Genomic DNA, 25,819 nt, shown 5'->3' on the forward strand with positions numbered 1-25,819 from the left:
ACGGTTCCGGTTCGGTTTTGGCAGTTTTAGCGGTTTTTTTTGCTATATAATTTGAAATTTGGACTTATACAATAAATTGGAACAAGACAATGGATAATTTAAATTGAAATAAGACGAATAAGGTGAAAATCATATCAATTTTATTGAATTTGAGTTGTAACGGACAACGATACATTACAATTTACAATACTTATACAAGTATACAACAATGTGATATAATTTACAAGTGTCGTCGGAACATAAATAAAAAAATATGAAATAAGGGGAAAAAGGAAAAAAATGAAAAGGGATTGAGCTCAACTTAAACTTTCTAAGTTAAACTTTTCAAATTTAAGTTGAGTTGCCTACGTATCCATAATTTTATTAAGGAATCAAATCCCACGTAGTTCTCTTACCTTGCTTACCTTTTTGGTCGGTCGTGCTCGCCATTCACCCCCCCCCCCCCTCATTGATATTGTTGAGCGTCCTCGCTTCTGACCTCGTCATCGGTGGAAAAGTCTTCACCATCACTCTCTACACGGAAGTCGAAATCCGGCTCTTGTGCTATCATGTCCGCCTTTGCCCAATCATCAAGTAACATAGTGACTTCCATGTTTTTGGCGGAGAGATTGCTCCTTTTGTCGTCTAGGACACAACCGCCAACACTAAAAGCTTGCTCAACGGCGACGGTGGAAGCGGGAACGGAAAAAATCTCCTTAGCCATTATCGAGAGTATCGGAAACTCTCGATAGCCGATCAGTTCCCAAGAATAGATACGTAAGTTTGCTTTTACGTTTTACCAGTGTTGTCTTGTCTCATAAATCCAAATCAAATAGTCAAATCCAAACCGTCGGTTCCGGTTATAACCGCAGGTTAAATTGATTTTTTTATCAACGGCCATTTTAAAAATGTACATTACCGATTCCCCTCTCATCTCTCTCACCATAAATACAGTCGTTTCATTACTTAATTCAGCCGATTCTGAACTACACTCACCTTCTTCACTTTTTCAAACCACCATTCCCTTCATAATCCTTTCTTTTATTTGCTCAATATTAGCTATGTCCAATGTAGGAAGTGAGAAGAGAAAATGCAAAAGGCTGCGGGCGGCGCCACCACCCAAAGACGACACTCAATTCGAAAAGCTAGTAGATCCGATCGCCGGAGATCTCAAAAATGGGGAAAAATAGATCAATTTGAATTCAAAATCAGAATTAAAAAAAATTGAAAATCGGCCGAAACCGGCGGTTTTGGGGTGAAACCGCCGGAACCGCCGGTTTCACGGTTAACCGCCGGTTTTTGCTGGTTCCGGTCAAAAACCGCCTGAAAAAGCTGTCAACGGCTGACGCCTCGGATACCTCACCGGAATCGTGAAACCGCCGGTTAACAGGCGGTTCGGAACCGTCCAGAACCGGCGGTTCGGAGACGGTTTCGGTTCGTAAAATCTTAAACCGGAACCGGCCCGCGGTTCCAAATAAGACGGTTCCGGTTCGTAAAAATTGTCACGGTTCCGGTTCGGAACCGGAAACCCTGGGCACCTCTAATCTTATCCATTTTTCTCCTTTTGGATTGGAGAAAGGTTGACACGAAATTTCTTTAGTTATACATTTAATACTAAATAAGTATAATTTGTAATCCACAAATTAAAAGATTGTGGTTAATGCATATTCCAAAAGATTGCATTGAAATTGAATACCACTAATCCAAAATTTACTTTTCCGATTTGTGATCATAATCTACCGTGACCGAAGGGAATGTGACATTTGCGGATGGCCTTTGGAGTAAACATCTCTATCACTTTCACCCACTAGAGGTAGAATAGAAGAAGAGGTGACCGTTGAAATTGTTGAGAAGCCAATACGAATTTGTGACCATTGCATTATTTAATTTAATGATGTTGAAGCATAATTCCTCGAAATCACTTTCATTTTGCTTTATTTTACAGCCATAATATTTAGCCCAAGTTCTGAGGTGGTAACTAAATTTGGATCATTAATTGATACCCCTACTATCATCTGGTGGTTACAAGACTACAAGCAACTTATTCAATCTAGATTCAACTTTCTTAACATAAAAGTGTTTCAAATGGCAAAATGAGTATGCCACATCCAAAGGTAGAATCAAAATTATTGGTTGAATATTATATACTAATAATAAAGAGATACCATAGATTTCAACTATCACACAACAAAATGCAGCGTTTTATCTTATTCTTCCTCTACTTGTCTGCCAGAATTCAGCTTCAGACTTACAAAGGCAATAAATATCATGTCTACAAAGAAATCACATTTCATTTCACATCACCACCATATCTAGAGCTTAACCTCCACATCAACGCCCGCAGGCAAGTCGAGCTGCATCAACGAGTCAATTGTTTGTGCAGTTGGGTAAAGGATGTCAATGAGTCGTTGATGGGTTCTAATTTCAAAATGAAACCTCGCGTCTTTGTGCACATGAGGAGATTTCAGAACACAGTACACTCTTCTCTTCGTGGGCAGAGGCACTGGACCCATGGTCTTTGCATTGGTCGTCCTTGCAGCTTCCATTATCTGCTTGCAGGAGTCTTCGATCAGGGGCACCCAGTATGATCTCAGTTTGATTCTAATCTTCTGCTTAGGGGCAACCTGACACAAACATACCCTCTTAGTACTTGATCAGTTGAGGGCCACCAAACCTCGACTTGAACACGTAAAGTTCCTCAGTTGAGCATCACATGTTGGTTAGGAAATACAAGAGTACAAAAAAGTACATAAGCTACGAAGTATTTTATACATTATCATCAGGCAAAGAAGGCAGTGAATAAAGAGACGAGAGTACAGCTGATCAGTTACTGGAAGAGTCATAATTTATCTATGCAGGTCAATAACATGGAATTAGTAGGTGTTTCATCAATATTTGTGGTATTAAAAGTCACTTTCATGCTTGCTGTTTCCTTCACAAAAGAATCTTAGTTATCCGTTGACTATATCACTATCAGTTTACAATGAATGGTTTCAATAAATTTACTACTACATGTTTTTAGGGGTTTCTGAAATCATAGTTACACATGTAATACTGGCTACTGAATTTTCTCACACAAAAAAAAGGAATATTGTCAGTGCATCAATCCCCAGAATCTTCAGACCCAAGAGAAGATCCCTAACGTGGAAAAGGGATCATCATAAATGAATTTGAAGAATTATAATCCAAACACTTATATGAGATATGGACTATATTGTGCCAGCAAAACCATTACTACTTTGGCTTATATCTCCTTTATGGAGAATGATTTTATTGATAAACTAGAAATCTGTAGTTATGCATGGACTGCAGAAGTTAATACACAGGGTACATTAGTTTGATTCTAAGAAGATGGTCCTCCATGAGTTAATATTTAGAAACCTTTTTAATAAACTCTGAGAGAACTCTATCAATAAACTAGTTAAATTATATCAACTGATAACAGAGACATGACCACTTTTTGGGTTTAATTTTCCAATACTTCGAATTGAATATGGAAAAGTTAGTATTTAACCTATTCTTATTTCTCAGAAGCAAGCCATAAGATATAAGGACAATCTTATAAATTAATCCCTGTATCTAACAAGATAAGAGCAAATCAAATTTCTGTTGAAAGTGAGGAGAAATATAGTATACCATGTCTACAATTTCCAACGGGGTATAAATATATTAAAATGGAGAGTCACAGATAAGAGTAGTTGAAACTTGAACCAGAAGCTTGAGTTTTGACTTACTATGATAACTTCATAAAGGAGCAGATATTTATGTTTATAACCTGAAGAATTTGGAAGTTATTGCAACATGTGCCTAAATATGGCTTACTTTTAGTATCAATACAATGTAAACTTTTTATATTATAGTGGTAGTTTACTTTCAACAGAAACATATGTAAAAATCAGCACCATCTAACTTATAGGTAGCAAGCAGAAGAAGCCTGTCAAAAGTATCCAAAATCAAGTGTATGCGTAAGGATGGAAACCTACTCGAGTATGAAATAACTACCCTGATTCTTTCGTCCAAACAATTAAGTCAGCTTCATGTATTAATAGTCTTATATACTGGAGTTGCAGGAGAAAGGAAATGGTATCAAGACTTAGCAACTTGTATGTGGCTTTTCTAGCCTTTTGAAGTATCTAACTGAGTGATCAGACAGCCTCAGTCCTTTAAAATGCTTGACAAAAGATTCAGCTATTCACCAAAACCCTGTATCTGACCGGTGCACACACATGAATCCAACTCCTCCACTTATCACATAAACATGGAAAGCAATTTATCCTTCAGAAAGTGCCTTATATTTAGTTCAGAGTAGGTATCTTCACAATCATAATTTTCATTCATGCACCGATAAATATCCAGTTTTAAAATCTCCTTCCAACACTTCATCTCCTTGTCTCTATCATATTTCTTACTCTAACACGTGTTCACCATTGATTCACTATTTCCATGACTAGAGTCTTAATAAAATTGCTACAGTGACAAATTTAAACCTGATATACATAAACTGATTCAAAGAAAAAGTACAACTCAAAAGTAAAAAACTTCAGTAATACTACAATAACCTGCTTCATCCACTATTTTCACAACTTCTCATGCCCCAGGTTCATTTTCACAACTTACTTTTCGTCCTACCATTCTTTTAGATGCCAAAATTTCATAACCAGCAGATAAAAACTTATCCCCATCCACTCAGCCAAATGGAAGCAGCTTAAGAAGATTTCTCCATTTCACAAACTAGTCCTTAAATTAAAGAAACCATATGAAATGCAAAACAATGTGAAAAGTCTGAAAAATAACAAGAGAGAAAAGCAACATGTGATATCTGAAACATCCTTATCAAACGAGACATATCAGCATTAATAATGGATAACACCGTTCAATCTCGAGATTTCACATCCATATCAAGGAAACAAAACTGTTACATCTACAGAAGGCAAAAAAAAATCAACAGCAACAATTGACGAAATGACAAATGTAAAATGCTACTTTTCATCTCTGAATCGAACAGTAAGAGGACATGAGAATACCTTATCCGAATCTGCACCCACGCTTAATGCTGAAACCGAAGGAGCCTCATCCTAACACCCACAAAAACAAAGCATTTCACAAAAAAACGAAAACAAATTGACAATAAATTTCAAAGGACTAAACGTCTGTAGAAGACAACCTCGGCAGCGGCACTGGATTCCAAGACTTCAGGAGCAGCCATAACTCGCGAAGAAGTGATTCGAGAAGGCTTCAACGCCATAAACTTCGAGGGGTTCGAACAGTAGAAAGAAGCTTGCGGTCTGGAGGAAATAATTGAAGAATTGCAGACAGGAATAGCTATAGTCGAAGAAATTGAAGCCATTTTCGAATTGTGAAGAGCTCTATCCCTCAGGATTATGAGAGTAGTGAAACCTCTCTACAGAAATTCTCAGCAGCTTTCTTTATCCAAAACTTGGGATTTCTTTTTCAATTTCTTTTTTAATTATTTTTATGCATTGGGCTGTGTAATTTTGGGTTTATACATTACTATAGTTAATGGGCTATACCAAATATATTGTGAATTAGATAGGCCTTATTATTGGACAATTTGGGCTCGTACCCGACATATAGATTTTAGAGTTGTAAAATTAAAACAAGTAATACACTAACAACGTTCCCTAATTATGGTTGTATATAAACTAAAAATTCTACCCACGTACTTCTAGTTATTCTAATTTTCACACTATTATTAATTGCTTCCAAATTTATCACAAGGTGAATCCATCAAATGTCACATTAACATAGCTTAAACGGAAGATATACTAATTTTTATGGGCAACTTGTCAAGTAAAGTTCTTACTTGTCTCATATTTTAAAATTAAAATGGTAAATCATAAAGTTTCATAATTTTGCACTTATTTTATATTCTGTTTTTTCAATGAAACCCGTGATAATGTTGCAACCATATTTTGCAATTATCTAATCATCGTTTATAGGAAAACCACGCTCCGTTCTTATGTGCCACTGTCATTTTGCCCACATAATGGTTGCCACATCATTGTTGGTTTCATCTGAAAAACGACGTACCTCCATCTCTCTTTAGTAAAAACATTTCTTTTGGGCACGAGATTTAAGAAAATTGTGTTAAGTGGATAAAGGGAAAAGATAATAAAGTAGGAAAAAAATAAAGTAAGAGAGAATAACTAAGATGTGTTACTTTTACCCCAAAAAATGACTTAGCTATAGCGTGACAACCAAAAAAAAGGAATATGACCCAGCTACAAATGGACAAAAAGAGTATAAGATAATTGCAAAATTTTGAAATTTGGTGATTTACAACTCCAGTCTTGAAAAGAATGAGATAACCCCGAGTTTGACAGTTCTTTGAGATATATTTGACAATTTATTTTTTTTTAATACTCCCCCGTCCCCAAAAAAGTATGAACTTTGGGTTGAACACGGGTTTTAATAAATAAGGGAAAAAAATAAGAGAGAGGGTAGTGGAAATAATATTCGTGGAGAGTTGAGTCCATATTATTATAATGGTATAAGTATTAATGGTAATGGTATAAGTTGTAAATAAAATGATGTGTAGGGGTAGTATGTTGTTTGAATTTTTCAAAATTAGAAAATTCATGCTCTTTAGGCCATCCACAACGCTGTTCCTATACCGTTCCTTAAACCACTATTTGAGGGCCCCACTGTATTTTTTTACTCCATTCCTTAACTAAGGAACGGAACCTGCAACCCTCCGTTCCTTAACCGTTCGTTAACCGTTACTATTCATTCAATTTCATTTTTTTTATTTCCAACTAAATTCAATTAAAAAAACACACTTTATTAAAAAACAAACACACTTTATTAAAAAACACACAACATTAAAAAAAATTACAACTTAAACTTAAAAAAATAAAAAGCACACAATTAAAATCCTAAAAAAATAAAAGTACACAATTTTAATAATTTCATCCGTCAAATTTAGCCCAAATGTGCTCAATTAGATCCTGTTGGAGTTGGGTGTGGGCACTAGAGTCGCGTGTCCTTGCACGAATAGATAACCGTTCTTGTATAGACGGATGCGCTCCACTTCGAGGCGGACTACTTGCGGTTGAGCTTCCGGGGGATTCGTCGTCGAACCAATTTCCCGCCTCGGGTCCTTCGTCTTGGACAATCATGTTGTGCAAGATTATGCACGTATACATGATGTCGACCATGTTTTTCATGAACCACGTACGAGCCGGGGCTTTGATGATGTTGAAGCGCGCTTGGAGAAACCCGAACGCCCTCTCCACATCCTTGCGAGCAGCCTCCTGCTTCTGCGCAAAAAGAGCATGCTTTGGGTTCGCAGACCCACTGCACGTCTTCACAAAGGTAGGCCACTTCGGGTAGATGCCATCGGTGAGATAGTACCCCATTTTATAAAGCCGGTTGTTGGCGACGAAGTTGATGGCCGGCGCTTTACCATCCAAAACTTCGGTCAAGAGGTCGGACTGGTGGAGCACGTTTAGGTCGTTGTTCGACCCGGGGACCCCGAAGTACGCGTGCCAGATCCAAAGGCGGTAGTCGGCAACGACCTCAAGTATAACGGTTGGGTGGGTGCCTTTGTGGCCGCTCGTGTAGGACCCCTTCCACGCCACCGGGCAATTCTTCCATTGCCAGTGCATGCAATCGACGCGGGGCAGCGAGTGGGCTTCACGCGTCGAATGGGAGGCCGCCACGTCGCCTCGGCGCGTGACGGAACGTTTCGTTCCGCGTTCCTCCGGAACGGAACGCGACACGGCATGGGCACGGAATGGCGACGGAACGGAGCCTGCAACGCGTGCCGCCGCGGAACCGTTCCGCCGGAACGGCATAGGAACCGCAACGGCACAGCGTTGCGGGTGCCCTTAGGGACAGACGAAAAAGGAAATAGTTCATACTCTTTGGGGACGGAAGGAGTATATAGAAGGTCAATAATGATTATCTATTTTCTCACGTAATTATAAGGCCATCCATAACGCTGTCACTATATCGTCCCTTAAATTACTATTTTCGGGCCCCACTGTACTTTTTTACTCCATCCCTTAACTAAGGGACGGAACCTGCAATCCTACGTCCCTTAACCGTCCCTTAAATTACTATTCATTCAATTTCATTTTTTTGTTTTATTTCCAACCAAATTCAATTAAAAAAACACACTTCATTAAAAATAAAATAAAATTACAAAATAAAAAAAGTACAACTTAAAATTCAAAAAAATAAAAAGACATAATTAAAATCCTAAAATAAAAATGACATAATTTAAAATACAATTTTATAGAAAATAAAAAAAACTACTCCGCCAGCGAATCATCCCCCGGAGGAGGCGGTTGAGGTGCAAAGAAGCCTTGAGGAGGCAGAATGCCAAGTTGTGCCGCCATAAACGTAACTCCGTTAAGCCAGGCTTGGTATTGGGTGGGCGTAAAGCGGGAAGTGTCCGCCATTGTGGCGGTCATGTACATGGACATAAGGGAGTTCTAGGGTCCCCCCGAGCCTGCCTGGCTTGATTCGGCTCAGCCCCTCCTCCCTCTAGCCGCCTTCGCCGCATTTCTCCCTTGCGGCCGACAGTGCCAACGGGAGGAACCCCTGGCATCCTGTGTCGGGGTCTTCTCCTCCTGCGAGACAAACTCTTGTGGCCTGCTGCTCGAACCTCCCTCACCAGACGAGTATTGGCCACTCGTGGTGTGCTTCGTGCGCTTCGAGGTCGAGCCCGAGCTGGACCGCACACTGCCGGCCCACCTTTCCTCGTCCCTGACGACCTCCCAAACATCGGCATATTTGAATTGTTTGCTGGTGTCTTCAAAGTAGACCCGCAAAGCCGACCTCAGAATGTCGGCTCCCGTGGCTCCGCTTTGGTACTGAGCCGCTTCATGCTTGTAGATGGCGCAGAATCGTTTGACCTCTCTGTCGACTCGGTCAAGGTGAGCGCAGAGCATCTTATATGTGCGGCGGCGGGTCTTTTTCGGCTTAATCTTGTGGTAGGCCTTGGTGACCTTTTCCCAGAAGCACTTCCGAGGTTGTTGATTCCCGGCGATGGGATAGTACGAGACGCTGATCCAGGCGTTGTACACCGCCAGCGTTTCTTTGGAGCCGTACGGATGCCGGCCTAGATTCTCCTCCTTCTCCTCCCTGGAACTTCCCCCGCCTTGGCCTCCTCCCCCGCCTCGGCCTTCTTCCGGAGTGGGTTGAACCGGATAATCCTACCGAATCTGGGAGAGTCCCTGCGAATATCGCGGGGCGGAGGGACGAGTGTATGCATCCACATCAAAATTGGGTGGTTGGTACCCCCCGGCGTTGACGAAGCCTGGGTGCCCGGCGTCGAAGAACCGGAACCACCCAATGTGTTGTACATGTTCCCCCAGTCGCCGAACGCGTTGAGATCCCACGAGCCGGAGCCGCCACCGTCGGAGTTTCCATCGCCGGACATTTTATGATGCGATGTTAGATGAAAATTGGAGAGGAAATGAAGATGATTTGGGAAGAATAGATGTGTAGTTGTGTGTGAAATGAGGATGAATTAGGAGTATTTATAGAGTAAAAAATAAAAAATAAATTAAAAAAGGAAAAACGGCTATTAACGGTAATATTACTGTTTTTCACATTTTTATTTATTTTTTTATTTAATCCGAATTTTTTAAAAAATGAATTATTGCGTCAGCGTGACGATGCCCACTCGCGGGACGGCGAGTGGGCGTCACGCATGGCCTGGGAGCGCGCCACGCCGCATCGGCGCGTTGCGAGCCGTCCCGCGTTTCATCACGGCGGAACGGGACTGGTGACGGGCTGGGGGCGGGTTGGTGACGGGATGAGACGCTGCAACGCGTCCCGCCCCGGTTCCATCACGCAGGAACGGAATACTGGCCACCCGCGTAACGCGTTGCGGGTGGCCTAATGACTCGCGTTACGCGGGTGGCCTAATGACTCAAAGCTATATCATATGGATTGTACATGAAAAAAAAACTAAATTGTATTTAATCTTTGATATGCTAAAGATGTAATTGACGGTCTACACCAATTGAGATGAATATTACTCTATCATTTCAACTAATGACAAATAGTCATAATTGCATTAATCCAACGAAAATTAACCATTGTAAAAATGCAATTAAACGCTTGTGTGTGTATTTAAAGACATACTCTAAATTTTAATCGACTTGCAAATTTATGTATTTAAACATATTTTAAGAGATTAATATATTACATTATCTAATTCTTAAATTAAGTTGGTCGGTCAAGCATTAGCACACGTTCTATCTAATCTTGTTCATCTCAAATCCTCCTCCAACTCTCACAAATCCTATAGCTAGCTTCCTATTCATCTCATTCATTCTTCTTCTAATAACTACATTTTTGAATCGCACCATTCACGATTCAGCTAAACAATACATATATACATGATAATCCCCTGAGAATAATGAAAGTGTTGTGTTTTGTAGAAAATGTTAAATTGAACATTATGAAGAATATGAGAGAAAAAATGGTTCGATTCTTATTGATCAAACTCAAGTAGTGAGGTTACAAAATATCTAGCTAGCTATTTAAAGGAAGAAGCAACTAACAACATAACTAACTTCTAACAAACTAGCCAACTAACTTGATGACTCTCGGCTGAGTCATTGCTGACTAGATGCCAGCTGTGTGACAGCTAGACCGAGATATTTTTCCTCCATGCACACTTCATCACTCATGCAAGCACTCTTCACTTCCATGCTCGTCAAGTTTATCATCAAGTTTCATCGTCTTCATCACGCCCCATCAAGATGGACTATACAAACTATTAAAGTTCATCTTGTCAAGAATGGATTGAAACGCCATATCTCCCAATGGCTTAGTGAAAATATCTGCTATTTGCATATTGTTCCTGACGTGCAGCGGTTTGATAATTCCTTGCATAAATCTTTCCCTAACCGTATGGCAATCAATTTCTATATGTTTTGTTCTTTCATGAAATACCGGATTTGAGCATATGTGTATAGCCGATTGGTTATCACAATAGAGAGGTACAGCTCTTTCACTCTTCACTCCAAACTCTTCAAGTAAACTTTTAGCCCACACGACCTCGCATGTAGCTTGAGCCATAGCGCGATACTCCGCTTCGGCCGATGATCTAGAAATAGTATTTTGTTTCTTTGCTTTCCACGAGATCAAAGAGTTGCCAAGGAACAAGCAGTATCCAGTCATGGATTTCCTCGTATCTGGGCATGCTGCCCAATCCGCGTCTGAGAAGATACATAACTCAGGCTTGCTGTTGCTTGAAAAGAAGAGTCCATGGCCAGGGGTTCGCTTTAGATATCTCAAGACTTTTTCGGCTGCATTCCAATGATCTTCACAAGGCTTTGACACATATTGACTTAACTTATGCACGGCATAAGTGATATCTGGCCTTGTAATACACAAATATAGGAGTCTTCCAATCAGCCTTCTGTATTTGGAAGGATCTTTCAGTAGTGAACCAGACTCCAGTTGCAATTTCCTTGTAGGATCCATAGGGACTGTGGATGGTTTGCAGCCCAGAAGTCCAGCATCACTAACCAAGTCCATAGCATATTTCCTTTGTGATATTTGGATACCCTTTTTGTTCCTTGCAATTTCAATGCCTAAGAAATATTTGGGTACTCCTAAGTCTTTGAACTTGAAGTAAGTAGACAAGAAGTCTTTGAAGTTCTCAGTTGTCTGTGGATTTGAAGTTGCTACCAAGATATCATCCACATAAACCACTATTCCGAAAAATCCAGTAGCATCACATTTGTAGAAGAAAGAGTGATCCGAATTGGATTGTTGTAATCCAAATTCTTTGAGAACCTGTGATAGTTTTAGGTACCACTGCCTAGAAGCTTGCTTAAGACCATATAATGATTTCTTTAATCTGCAAACTAAGGTTGAGTTAGGAGTGGCCCCTTCAACAGCAAGTCTATCAACCTCAAGACCTTGCGGTATAGTCATGTAGATCTCTTCCTCTAGATCGCCATATAGAAAAGCATTGTTAACATCTAAATGGCTAAGAGACCAGCCAAAAATGGCAGCTAAGGCAAGCATCATCTTCACTGTTGTGAGTTTGGCAACAGGTGAAAATGTATCAAGGAAATCAACACCCTCAAGTTGAGTAAAACCTTTAGCTACAAGTCTAGCTTTGAATCTTTCAACAGTAGCATCAACATGATATTTGACCTTATAGATCCATTTGCAATCTATAGGTGATTTGCCTGGTGGTAGGACAGTGATGTACCATGTATTGTTTCTGATCAAGGCTGCTAACTCATCTTGCATAGCCAATTGCCATTCCTTGATCACAGAAGCTTGAGTGTATGAGTGAGGTTCGAATATGGTGGACATGGTGATGATATATTTGAGGTATTCAGGACATAGTTTGGAGAGGCTAAAATGAGCTGAGATTGGGTAAAGAGAAGCAGATGAGACTGAGTTGCAGATGTAGTCAATCAAGTGTGATGGAGGTTTTGTGACTCTGCCAGACTTAGTCACAGTGGGATGAGGATCAGGATAAGTTACAGTGGGGGAAGTGGAGGTTTGTGAGGGTGTGGGGGGTGGATTGGGAGCAGAAGATGGTATGTGAGTTTGAGGAATATCAGGGAAAACAGATGCAGGTAGATGAGCCAAAGGGAGGATATTTTCATGAAAAACTACATGCCTTGAGATTAACTCTTGCATGTTCTCCAAATTTAGGAGTTTATATCCTTTGAATCCAGTGGGATATCCCAAGAAAATACACTTGATGGCTCGAGGTGAAAATTTATTTCTGTCTCTCTGTAGTGTAGATGCATAACAGAGGCAGCCTATGATCCTCAAGTGATCATATGATGGAGGCTTCCCAAATAACATCTGAAAGGGGGTAAGATTATTGGGTAAAACTGAAGATGGAGTTCTATTAATGAGATATGAGGCTCCAAGAATACAGTCCCCCCCAAAAATGGATAGGTAAATGGGATTGAAACAGCAAGCTTCTAGCAACATTTAGGAGATGCTTGTGTTTCCTTTCAACCCGAGCATTTTGTTGAGGAGTTTCAACACAAGAATGTTGAACGATGGTTCCAAAAGAAGTGTATAAGGGATGTAAATTGAACTCTGGGGCATTATCAAATCTGATGACTTTGATATGTTTGCTGAATTGAGTGAGGACAGGTTTAACATCAGATTTGCTTTGCATGAGAAAAGTCCATACAAATCTAGAGTGATCATCAACAATGGTTAGGAAATACTTGTATCCATGGGTAGTATGTGGGGAGAAAGGCCCCCAAACATCACAGTGTATGAGATCAAATGAATTTGAAGCAACAGATTCAGACAATTTGAAGCAACATTGGAGAGTCGAATTGACGGAGAAGATGAATTGAAAAGAGAAAAGGGGGGAGAAACTGCCGATAGAAAAGAGGAGAGAAATCTCTAATAACTACATTTTTATTAATTGGTGACTACAAAAATACAATGAGATGCTTTATATAGGCTGAAAACTAAAGGCTAAACAAACTAATTAATCCTAAACAATACATTTTGATTTTCCAATTTTCACAGCCTCCCTCAAGATGGAAGCATATCAAATGCAACCATCTTGACCAAAAAATCAATACTAAAGGAAAAGAGCTAACTAAAGCAAGCAGAAGATTCCAGAGACTGTTCATCAGTTTCTTCAACGCAAGATCAGTCTCAAAGCCAAAAACATATTTCATATTTCAGCTGAGAGAGCTCAACCTCCTTCATCCGAAAGCCAGAGAGAGAGGACCAAGGCAGATGGCCAGGCTTCAACAATCAAGGCTCAACAACAAATTTGATTATGCAACTCCAATCTTACAACCAAAATTCACCAATTGTTGCAATCACCAACATCAACTTCCAATCCCCCACCCAACGCAAGACCATCAACAACCACAAAGGTCTTGCAGTTGCAACCATGTTTGTGAACAAAGCATCCATCCACCAAATCCACTCCACAAGGATCTCCAATTCAACAACACACACCAACACCAAATAGCCTTTCCTCCTCACCCAAACATTCACAAACCGAACCGAACAACCCAACATACAAATCCAACCGAACAATCGGTGAACAACAAAACAAACATCCGACATACAATCGGAAATACCGAACAATCGGTCAACAACAAAACAAACATCCGACATACAATCGGAAAATTAGAGACAAATCTGAAAACATATTCAGATTCAACAACAAATTTGAGAAAACATATTCTCAAAACGAAAAACAATCAACCGAATACAATCGGAGAGATACAAACTTGGATCATACAAATCCAATGAACAAAATATAGAGAAAATCGGAGCATACAACTCCATACTTCAACATACTACACCAAACATGAACAATCGGAATTGAAAAAAAAACAAAAAAATCAATTGAGATCAGAGGATATAGAAATCAGAGGATATAGAAATCACCGATCTAGAGTACATCGGCGGTGCGAAATCTCCATAGACTTGCGGATTGTGTAATTCTGAAGCAACGAGGAGTAAATGGAGGCGTCGGAGTTGAGATAATCATCCGGCGAATATGAGAGGAACAGATTGCTCCGAGAGAAACACACCGGCGAAGCATCGGTGGTGGCGAGGGCGGAAAAATGAGCTCTGGAGTACATCAGCGGTGATGAGAACATCACTCTACACCACCAGCGCTTGTCCAATTCATTGGCGACGAGATCCGCCATTGACGACTAATTCCCGACGATCTCAAGCTCTCAATCGAGCAACCGCCATTAATTGAAAAAAAAAAGAAAGAGATAGAGCGCAATCCGAGGCAAATTTCACACAATGAATGAGTTTTATTTGAGAAAGATAAAGTTTGTGACATTGTTTTCAGCTTGCCAAAAGATAAATGGCCTAAACGTTTATGCCAAACATCAATAGAGACAACAGAATTGGCATAAGAAAGATTGGAAACAGGAGTAGATGAAGTAAGGGGAACTGAGTGAGCAGTGGGGCAGTGGGTGACATCTTGCTCAGAATTCACATCTAGTGTGTAAAGATTCCCAAACCTTCTACCCTTCCCAATCACAATGTCCTGAGAAGCTTCCTGGATGGTAATGGAATTGTGAGTAAAAGTAACACGACATGATAGGGAACTAGTTAATGAGCTGATGGAGATTAGGTTGAAGCTGAAGGAAGGAACAAATAATACAGAATGTAGGATGATATGAGGTGTTAAGCAGATAGTGCCTATATGAGTAATAGGTGCAGATGCTCCATTAGGAAGTTTGACAGAAGCATTGACCACAGGGTATGTTGATTTAAAGAAACTTAAATTGCAGCAAACATGATGTGTTGCTCCTGTGTCCAAAAGCCAAATAGTAGGAGCTATGGAAACATTGGCTACAAAGTGGTGATATAGAGTTGTACCTGAGAAAGGAGATTGTTGAGGGGAGGAAGATTGCTGAACTGGAGGCTGATTTTGTAGTGAGGCTGATGCAGGAGTAGAGGGTGATCCAGTGGCAAGTTGGCTCTGCAAGAGAGTGATCAGTTGTTGACATTGATCAAAAGTAGGCATTGCAGATGAAGTAGATGACTTATCATTGGAATCAGCCAAAGAATCTTCAACAAAATTGACAGATTTTGGAGTAGAATAGTCTCTGGAGTTAGGATTCTGCTTGAATTTTCCTTTTCCAAAACTAGGTGGAAATCCATGAAGAACAAAACATTTATCCACAGTGTGATTTGTCTTTCCACAATGAGTGCAGACTCTGCCTCGATTGAATGAAGAAGTATTTGCAGAATAAGGTTGCTCACTTGGAGCAGGTGGTAGAGTATGAATGTATCGTGGAGAGTCAATTCCTCCAAGAGATCTTTGCCTTTCTTCTTGTAGAATCAGAGAGAAGGCTTTGGATAGAGAAGGTAGTGGTGTCATAGACAAAATGTGAGAACGAATTTGTGAATAGGATGAATGCAATCCTATGAGAAATTGCATGACACATTCAGATTCCTGATGATTATGCCACTTAGTTGCATTCTGACATCTGCAGGTGGTGCAAACACACCATGAAATAGGCTGAGTGTGCTTGTACTCATCCCATACTATCCGAAGATTAGTGAAGTATGTGTTAATATCATCATCTCCTTGGTTGAGGAACATAAACTTCTGCTTGAGCTGGTAGATGCGAGCTGAGTCGCATTGAGAGAAACGATCTCGCAGATCTACCCAAATTTCATTCGCATCATCGAGATACATGATACTCGAGCATATTTGAGATGATACCGAGTTTCTGATCCATGAAACTACCATGCTGTTACAACGAATCCATGCATGATAGAGAAGATCATCTTCCTGCGGCTTCAACAGAGATCCATTGATGAAAACCAGTTTGTTCTTCGCCAAAAGTGCAGTAGAGATAGATCGGCTCCAATTGATGTAATTAGAGCCTTCAAGGATATGAGATACAAGTTGAAGACCTGGATTGTCGCTTGGATGAAGATAATACGGGCTAGAGAAGTCCTCCGACGGCTGGATTGGATTGAAAACGCCACCACCACGCGGCGCCATCGTAGAAGAGAAGAAATCAGAGAAAGGTTGCGGAATTTGAAATGAATTTCGCTGATACCATGTAGAAAATGTTAAATTGAACATTATGAAGAATATGAGAGAAAAAATGGTTCGATTCTTATTGATCAAACTCAAGTAGTGAGGTTACAAAATATCTAGCTAGCTATTTAAAGGAAGAAGCAACTAACAACATAACTAACTTCTAACAAACTAGCCAACTAACTTGATGACTCTCGGCTGAGTCATTGCTGACTAGATGCCAGCTGTGTGACAGCTAGACCGAGATATTTTTCCTCCATGCACACTTCATCACTCATGCAAGCACTCTTCACTTCCATGCTCGTCAAGTTTATCATCAAGTTTCATCGTCTTCATCATGTTTGAGTGTTTGTTTTTGGCTGATTCTGATATCAGAGATGGTGTTTTCGAGCTACATTTCATGGGACGATTTGAAAGTAGAAGGTGAGAACCTTCAACCCCAAAACGCAGCCGAGGCGAAGCGCGTCATCGTCGTCGATCAAACCGGAAAAGGCGATTGCTTAACCGTGCAAGCCGCGGTTGATATGGTGCCCCATCACAATCCCCATAGGCTCAAAATCTACATCCTTCCTGGCCTCTACAGGTTCATTTTCACCTTATCTCATTTTTCTCCATAATAACGCACGTGTACAACGTGGGGAGTTTTCACTTGTAAACCGTTTTTTTTTCTTCTTAGAGAAAAGGTTAATGTTCCGGCATCGAAGCCTTATGTTTCATTCATTGGAGATCCGGAGAGGGCAGAGGCAACGGTGATAGTGTGGCACAATCGAGCTTCGGATGTCGATGAGAATGGCGGTGAGATCGGGACATTTCGATCAGCCTCTGTGACCATAGAAGCGGACTACTTTTGCGGTGTTGGGATCACTTTTCAGGCAATAAATACACCCCCGATTTTTTGTCCACTTTTGTCACTTTCGTCTGTCTCTATTTATTGTCTATTTTCACTTTTTACTATAAATGTTAAGAAAGCATCACATTCTTCTAACTTTTTCAATTCATTTTTTTTTACATTTCTTAAAACTATGTGTTTAATATAAAGTGGACTAAAAATGGGGGACAGATGGAGTAATAAACATCGTTTAATAATCGAAAGGAAGAAGCCATCATACGCTCACTAAGTCTAATTTTTTTGTGAGCAGAACACAGTGCAGTTTAGTGCAGGGGCGCGGGGGAATCAAGCGGTCGCGTTGAGGATATCGGCGATCACTCTGTGCTGTACAAATGTAGATTTGTAGGGTCACAGGATACGCTTTTGGATGAGAGTGGGACGCACTTCTTCTACAAGTGTTTGGTGCAAGGTTCAATTGATTTTATATTTGGTAGCGCGAGATCACTGTACATGGAGTGCACCTTCTCCGTGATCGGTGAATCATTTGCTATAGCAGCGCAGCGTAGAGACACTGCCAACGACGATGGAGTGTTTTCGTTTGTGAACTGTACGATACAAGGAGGAGGAGGCGGAGGTGTGTTGTTGGGGAGAGCATGGGGGGATTATTCGAGAGTAGTATATTCATACAGTGAGCTTGACATAGACGTGAAACCGCAGGGGTGGGACGACTGGGGGAAGCCATCAAGACAAAAGTATATATACCTTGTTTATGTAAGTACTAAGCAAAAAGCATAACATTAATGTTGGTTTTGGTTTGGTTTTGGTTTTGCAGGACAGTATTGTTCGGAGAGTATAAGTGTCGAGGGAAGGGAGCTGATAGACGCGGAAGAGCAGCATGGTCGAAAGCGCTAACGCACCACGAAGCACAACCTTACCTTCATTTAACATTCATTTCTGCCAACCAGTGGCTAAGATTGTAGAATATCTCATATGTAGGAGTACTATTCTTTAAACTTTATAGTAGTAGTAATATTTTTTGTATCTGTTTTACAAATAGCATGAATTAGTTGTGGAGCTGTTGGTACTTGCTCAATCTTGCCATCTTTGAGGTTATACTGAGTTTGAATCTTTTCTATACTTCTAATTTTTGTAATATTTTTAAGCTCGAGTCTCTTTACCTCCTTTTCTTTTTGAGCATGTCCTTATTCTTATTTATCTATGTTTTTCCTATAATGCCCATGAATTAGAAGTTAGAACATGAATTTTTTTAATTCTTGGCATTCTTTGCTTTTTCTGTGGATGACGAATTCCTAAGTCTTACTTCTCATTTTTGCCGCAACGCCCATTAGATGGAAGAAGAATTCTTAGTTCTAGCACGAATAATAATCTTCAAAGAAGTTAGAATGTAGGTAGACATTTTACATTTATACACCATAAACAATCATCTCAATCCTTATATATATATAACAATAATATTCAAAGAAGTTGAATGTAGATAAACATTTATGATAAGGATTTGTCTTCGTCCATAATATTAAATGTGTAAATATCTATTGGAGATATTTTGAAGATTCTCGTTTCTAAGGATCTCACATGATCATTTTAAAAAAAACACATAGAGTTAATTCCATTAAATTAATGGAGTATATAATTTCGAACACATTTTGACACACAACAGAGATCAGATATATGGATCTTAGACATTATCCTACATATAAATAGTCATTCTACCATTTAGTCTTGGCCTCAAATCCTAGTCAATTACCTTTCTCAAAAGTTTAATTAATTATTATGTGAACAATACAGTATCAACTATCTAAATCTAAGGAAGAGAAAAAATCATACTTAGAGATTTGGAAATTTCAAAAATATCATTCTATTAGGGATACACAAAGATTAGCTTAATTTAATTAAAATAAGTAACAATCAGTTTCATTGTCACATTTAATATTGATTTACAATTCAAATCAAGACTACATAATCTGGGTACCTATTTTGGTTAACCACGTTTAATATTGATTTATATACATCTTCCTTAGTGGCTACTTAGCTTCCATAATGGATTCCGCGATTCACTTCTGCTTCACGCGGATCTGGATCCCTTGCTGTGCTAAAAGCCACAGCAGGGGATGGATGCTATGCTCTAATACATACATATTTTATTCATAAAAAAATGTTAAAATGTTAAGTTTATTTTATATAAAATAATAGCTTATTTGTAACAGCACCCCTGCGGCTTTGAGTACAGCAAGGGATCCAAACCCGCTTCACACACCACTAGCCCTTAGTCCTTTTCATGTCCTTTTTTCGAACACGACGCATTTGACTGATATATCAATGTATACTCCTTGGTCCTTTTCATAGTGAAAACGTCATTCGATTGACAAACAACAACAATATATTATACACAAGCAACTAAAATTTTCCATTGTTAGACAGTTGAATATAAATCTTAACTTCATTATTTCCAGCTAATTTTTAATGTTGTGGGACGAATTTTTAACTAAAACTACAGATGTTATCGCAATTGATCCTATATTTTATTAAAAGAATGATTTATATTGGATTAGATAAGGTAAACTGAAAATGGCTTCAAATTTCAATAGAGTCAACCCTAAAGAATGTTGAACATAAAATCGAGAGGCAGTAAAGCACAACTACAATACAGCAACAAGCCCTGCTTCTATACCTGAACTAGAGCTCACAATTCCGTACAGAAATCCTTGGAACTTTTTCTTTTGCTTATTTTTTTCCCCACCTAGATAAAAGAAGACAAAATGCAGCTAGAGCAGGAGACAAGGAAAATAGTAAGTTCTAAATGTCAAACGACTTCCAGAGTTTCCTTTTCAACACAAAAAATATTTGCTTAGTCAGAATCCAACCATTCTCTTCATTCTCATATATCCTGTGCTTAAATCTATCGTTTCCATAAACGCCCCTGTTGTTTCTGCTCTTGCATACGCCTGCAGCTCAAAGATAAACATATTAGACATTAGCACATCTTTCCATCCGTGCTCACACGACCAACAAATGTGAAACGACTCTAACAGCACGAAAACACCTTACTATACAATAAATTAACACAATTTGTGACAAACTCATAATGGAAAGTAATGAGTAAGCATACATTTTATACAACAAGATAAGCAGAATATAAAAAGTTGCAGTACACGTTATATGACTATCAAACTTCACTAATTGCTAGTACTTAATGTGGTTGGCTATTAACATTTAACATAAACCATATTTCGAAGATTCGACATTTATTTGGGAAAAGAATTATTCCTTTGCTACATATCCTCCTACCTCAACCCCACCCCCAAAATAAAGAAAAAGCATAAAGAAACTGACCTTTGATGTTCCTTGGATCGTTCAATGAACTCTTTGGCAATATCACGTCCTTGGTACGAGGCTAGAACAGTTCTGATGTCAGCTGGTCTGTGCTTAGCAACATCTGAATCCAAACAATTTAAACAACATATTCCAACAGAAAATAAATCACTTCCAGGTTGGCTCACACAAACAAAATTGTAGTTTCAATGCTTACATTCAAGAAATGGAATGAGATCTAGAAGTGCAGTATCGTCCTGTTCTCCTTGCCACGGTTTTACTTGAACAGAGTTTTCAGGCTGAAGGCTACTTTCTAGAGCATGACCACTAATATATATAACCTTTGCAGGATCCCGATTCAACATCGACAGGTCCTACAGAAGGATTACGTCAAAAAAAGTAATATTGTACCCATGAAATAATACAAATATTGCAACTAAAACAACAAAAATAAGCAAGCTTGCAGGTATTTAATAGATTGTCGATAAGGGAGAGATGATTGTTTTCATTAAATCTTCACCATAAGCAGAATTAAATTCCAGATGCAGTGTTCTCATGGCACTATATTGCTTTCAGAAATCAATAATTAGAAATTTTACAAGCAACATAGCAGTATAACACCCATTTTCAGACTCTAGTCATGCAATGTAATCATAAATTATAATTATAATTAAAAAACAGTAACTCACATTGTTGAATCTATGTTCCTTGCTTCTTTAGCAATACACCTAATAAAAACAAGTCAAAGGTGTATAATGCCAGCTACTCTAAAAAATTTGACATAAAGAACCCAGAATTGAATCATCCGCCAACTCATTCTGCCGAAGAGACGCATGATAATAACTCAGGAAATAATTGCCCATGCATGTTAGACATAAGGGCCTTTCATCCAGCACATTCACTTAATAGTTCATCATGGGTTAGTAGTAACATTCTATAACTAAATTGACATCAGAAATTCAGAATAAGCACTGATTAACAAAATTCATGTTTATGAGTTTATCATTTGAACAACATGCAGTGATATATATATTAACATGAAAAAAATAAATTCAACAGCAAAAAGAATGATCATACATGTACCATCAATATTAGAAGTCTTTACATGCTTATTGCTATAATGTTCATCTGTTTCTCATTTACCTTTTCTTGGATATATTTCATCAGTGACATTGCGTGTACATAAAATTTCAAATGATATCATAAGTAAAAGTGAATATACATACCCTATAGTGCTTGCCATTAACATATTTTGTTTCACCCCTTGAAAGCCTATACCGGATACAGTGTTTTGTATCCAATCTTTCAACAACAGGATCCACATACTGTAATAAGACATACCATTAAGTGCCATGAACAAAAAATAAAAGATTAGTAAATAAAGGAAGTGAAAGCAACAATGTCTTAATTAGTAAATAAAGGAAGTGAAAGCAACAATGTCTTTCATTTTATTTATATCGAAAAAGTAAAACCTCACCATATTTAATTGATCAGAGTAGACTATAATTTCGTAAAATTGAGCTAAATACTCAAGAAAGCGTCAACACCAGGCCTCTTAAATGTTCTCCACCCTCGGTCACGCTTCATAAGCACAGACAGAAAAAAAGGAAGCCGGTGGTTAGCATATCTGACCCATTATATTTGCATCAAGAAAGAATTTGAAACCAACATATAAGAACATTATGCGTGTGTACTTATATACATATATAATGGATGGTTAACAAAGGTAGATCACACAAACATTGATCCAAATTGATCATTAGTTAATAGGGGGGGGGGGAGTTTTAAAGTTGATCCTCTCCCTAAATGTATATAAATATCCTACAAAATTTAAGTTAGCAACCTAATTAATGACAAGAACAATGTATCATTACATAATATAATATGTGATCACTGCATTAATCTATGAGGCAATAGACGTGACATCAAGCTAAAATGCAAAATAGTTTAAGAAAAATCATACAAATGATACCTTCCAATCAGAGTATATCAATGTCTCATTCAAATCTAGAACAAGGGTAAAAATATGTTGCTCCAAAGGGTGCAAATCAGGGAGAAGCTTATCTGATGTTGGTTCCGTGAAACCCTGAAGCAAATCAATAAGACATAGAAAGAGTCTTTAAACTGACCACGGGTTTAAACAAAGTAATGAACTCTCGCACTCAAACATGAAAAAGCTAACATATTACTACCTTAATGTGTTCTTCAGCCAACCTTCTCAAATCAAGGTAAACTTCAACTAATTTGGCAGGACCTGTAACACACCAAATTAAAATGAGACATCCACTCAAATTAAGATGTGATCTTCACGGAGTAGTACGGAAGATGATTGGTAAAGAACAAACAAGACAAACTATTCTATCTTATCTTATCCAGTTATAGTAGTAAAAAAAACCTTCAGAAGAAAACAACTTCACCTGACATTGCCGCAGCACGTAGATAAGCTTGGAATTTCTGCAGAAACAATTTGTTACATGGATTGTTAGTTCATACCTCTTCATTTTCAGCATGACAGGAAGTAAGTAAATCTCTAATTTCAAGAGTAATCCAAATAGCCCAGAGGATGTCAGCATAAGATCATGATCACATAAGTAGCAGTTTTCCAATCATATAAATTGCTATCATTCCCATTTCCCCAAATCTCATCAATGGGAATTTCCCATTGACTGATCAAGCTCTAGGGTGGGCATGAGTTGGATTAGGGCATCCCAGTAATACACAAGCATCTCACATTACAAAGCTCCAAAATATCCAACTTTAATTTGATGCTACCAAATTTATCATAGCAGGCATTCTCTTTAAGAACATATTCAGAGTTGTATGGAGAAGAATGAAGCTTATTACTTTAAAGAGTAATATAGATGTTATAGACTCATGTTCTAGTTCAGAATGCCATCACCGATGTTTCAAGAAAACATTAAATCGGAAAAAGGGGTTCCCCATACTTGTCTTCCTGGCATCTGAACAAGTGATAATCTAACTACAGTTATATTGTCTACACCACAGGGAAACATTGAAGTAAACACATACCCCCTCCTCTAAACTCATCAACACTGCACGTCACCACCATCCAACACATATTTCAGAAATGATTGGTCTTCCAAGTTAATAAAAATGAATTTGATCAGATGCTTCTTGAAGTATTTCCGGATAGTAAGTAAGAATTACAATGCAATAATCATGTGAACTAACATACAGGCAAATGCTAAACAGAGAGGGAGCAGAAAACGCACATCCAGAGAAGTCGCATCATCGGCAACAGTGTACTTGGCAGATGCATGAAAGCTCTTTGTCTTCTCATCAACTTCATCGGTTGTGTAGGCTACAAATAAACATGTTGTTGCACTTAATTAAGTACGAGCTTCAATTTAACAATAGTTTGTATACAAATCTTAAATGCATACATGCAATTCCTTCTCCCAAGTAACGTCCATAATTATTGATGGTGCTGTGATGAATTTCTTTCATAAAACATAAAGAAGCCTCTTGGAAAAAACAGTAAAGGATAAAAAATCAATGAAAAGGAAAGTCATATTTCGAGACATCTATTACTAAGCTCTTCAAATAACAATGGATCAAAGCAGGTGAATTCACATATATACCTCACCTGAATGAGCAAAAATAAACTGAATGGGTACCAGAACATTCTCAAAATTCCTAACAAAAAAAGAAATTAAAATGCGAAAGAGAGATACCAACCATAGGTGGCGTAGCCGGACGTGGCGATACCACCAATCAAGGCGGCAACGAGACCGTACTTGAGAAAGCCCCAGGAGCCCTTCGGCGACTCCGCTGCCGGCGGCGGACCGCTCGGAGGCTGCGGCGTCTGCTCGCTGAGGACAGATGCTGAGATGATGGAATCTCTAGGGGTATCATTGGCGGCGGTCGAGAAAAACCGTCGATTAGTCCTCGAACTCGAAATGACAAAATTTAATCGAGCGCAATGCCGAGATAATGCAGACATCGATCAGAATTATTTGTTGGTGTGCAAGGGATCAGCTAGGGTTTTGCACTATAGGCTATGGGGTTTTTCCAAGGTAAGAATTTGGGAACTTCAGTCAAGATTCTAATAAATCCCAAATTGAAAATAATGTGGGGTTTGGATCTCAGCTCCAAAATTTGTATAATATTTTAATATTATAATTTATTATTAAAATATTTATTGTATGACATAGTAGGGTTGTTTAGAGATGCCCAAGGTTTTCGGTTCCGACGATTAACCACGGAACCGTAATCGATGGTTCCGGTTTCGAACCGGAACCGTGACTTTTTTCTTGAACCGGAGCGGCCATATTTTGAACTGCGGGCCGGTTCCGGTTCTAAATTTTACGAACCGAAACCGTGTCGGAACCGCCGGTTCTGGACGGTTCCAAACCGGAACCGTGAAAAACTGCTGGAAACCGTGAAATCTAGCCGGAAACGCGAAAAACCAACAGAAACCGGCGGTTCGAAACCGTGAAAAACCGTAAAAAAACCGCAGGAAAATCGGCGGTTCGAAACCGAAACTGGAACCGTGAAATAGCCTCACGGTTCGATTCCGATTCCACATTTCTCGAAACAGGAACCGCTGGTTTACGAATCGTGGGCATGTCTAGGGGTGTTGGTGCCAAAAGTAGGGAATCCATATCCTTATAATCAATCCAATGATTTTTCAAAAATAAATATATTAATAAATTATGGCATAAAAAAAGTGTATAATAAAAAATTGCTCCATTCATCTATCATTTAAAAAGTTATTTTGATTTAGCTTGAGTTTTCAAGAAATTGTTTAAATTTGTAAAAAAAGATAAATGAAAGTAGATGGAATATGGGACTCATTTCCAGTATAAGTTAAACAATTTTTTAAAAATTCATGCGGATCTCATATTCTACTAACTTTTACACTTTAGCCCGTTTGTGTTCCATAATTTTATTGCTTTGATACTTGGAGTAGTTGATAACATAAAATTTGGCAGTTTGAACTTGTAGTGATTGCTTATAGAGTCTTTACTAGAACATCTCTACTATAGGAATTAAATAGAAACGTATGGACAGTAAACTAATACTATTTTTATAATTTTTTTTTATAGTTGAGTCATTTTCTTATTTCAGAAAGTTTCTTTGTAGGTGAGTCATTTCTATATATATATATATAGGGATGTATTCATATCCTTTTTCTA

The 25,819-nt window shown here is 38.7% G+C and overlaps 2 protein-coding genes and 2 pseudogenes across 2 annotated transcripts; 1 reads left to right on the forward strand and 3 right to left on the reverse strand.

The window, feature by feature from the left end:
- Positions 1-2,127: 2,127 nt before the first annotated feature.
- Positions 2,128-5,413, reverse strand: LOC121784011 (30S ribosomal protein S10, chloroplastic-like). Its single transcript, XM_042182191.1, has 3 exons — positions 5,144-5,413; positions 5,004-5,054; positions 2,128-2,603 (listed from the first exon to the last, which is right to left on the reverse strand). Exons 1-3 carry the CDS (start codon positions 5,324-5,326, stop codon positions 2,292-2,294), a joined length of 546 nt encoding a protein of 181 aa, XP_042038125.1. The 5' UTR covers positions 5,327-5,413; the 3' UTR covers positions 2,128-2,291.
- Positions 5,414-14,106: 8,693 nt separating this feature from the next.
- Positions 14,107-16,577, reverse strand: LOC121783719. The gene is made up of 2 exons (XM_042181871.1): positions 15,325-16,577; positions 14,107-15,001 (listed from the first exon to the last, which is right to left on the reverse strand). The coding sequence occupies exons 1-2, from the start codon at positions 16,544-16,546 to the stop codon at positions 14,967-14,969; spliced, it is 1,257 nt and encodes a 418-aa protein (XP_042037805.1). The 5' UTR covers positions 16,547-16,577; the 3' UTR covers positions 14,107-14,966.
- Positions 16,578-16,878: 301 nt separating this feature from the next.
- Positions 16,879-18,310, forward strand: LOC121784334 (annotated as a pseudogene).
- Positions 18,311-19,906: 1,596 nt separating this feature from the next.
- Positions 19,907-24,732, reverse strand: LOC121783824 (annotated as a pseudogene).
- Between the last annotated feature and the right edge of the window lie 1,087 nt (positions 24,733-25,819).

This window comes from Salvia splendens, chromosome 21 (assembly GCF_004379255.2).
Source record: "Salvia splendens isolate huo1 chromosome 21, SspV2, whole genome shotgun sequence".
In the NCBI taxonomy this organism is placed as follows: domain Eukaryota; kingdom Viridiplantae; phylum Streptophyta; class Magnoliopsida; order Lamiales; family Lamiaceae; genus Salvia; species Salvia splendens.

Coding starts and splice junctions, on each gene's coding strand:
- LOC121784011 (XM_042182191.1), bottom strand. CDS start 5,326: ATGGCTTCAATTTCTTCGACTATAGCTATTCCTGTCTGCAATTCTTCA. Junction 5,055..5,143: donor AATCCAGTGCCGCTGCCGAG/GTTGTCTTCTAC, acceptor TGTGGGTGTTAG/GATGAGGCTCCTTCGGTTTC. Junction 2,604..5,003: donor TGGGTGCAGATTCGGATAAG/GTATTCTCATGT, acceptor TGTTTGTGTCAG/GTTGCCCCTAAGCAGAAGAT.
- LOC121783719 (XM_042181871.1), bottom strand. CDS start 16,546: ATGTTCAATTTAACATTTTCTACATGGTATCAGCGAAATTCATTTCAA. Junction 15,002..15,324: donor TCAACAATCTCCTTTCTCAG/GTACAACTCTAT, acceptor ATTACCATCCAG/GAAGCTTCTCAGGACATTGT.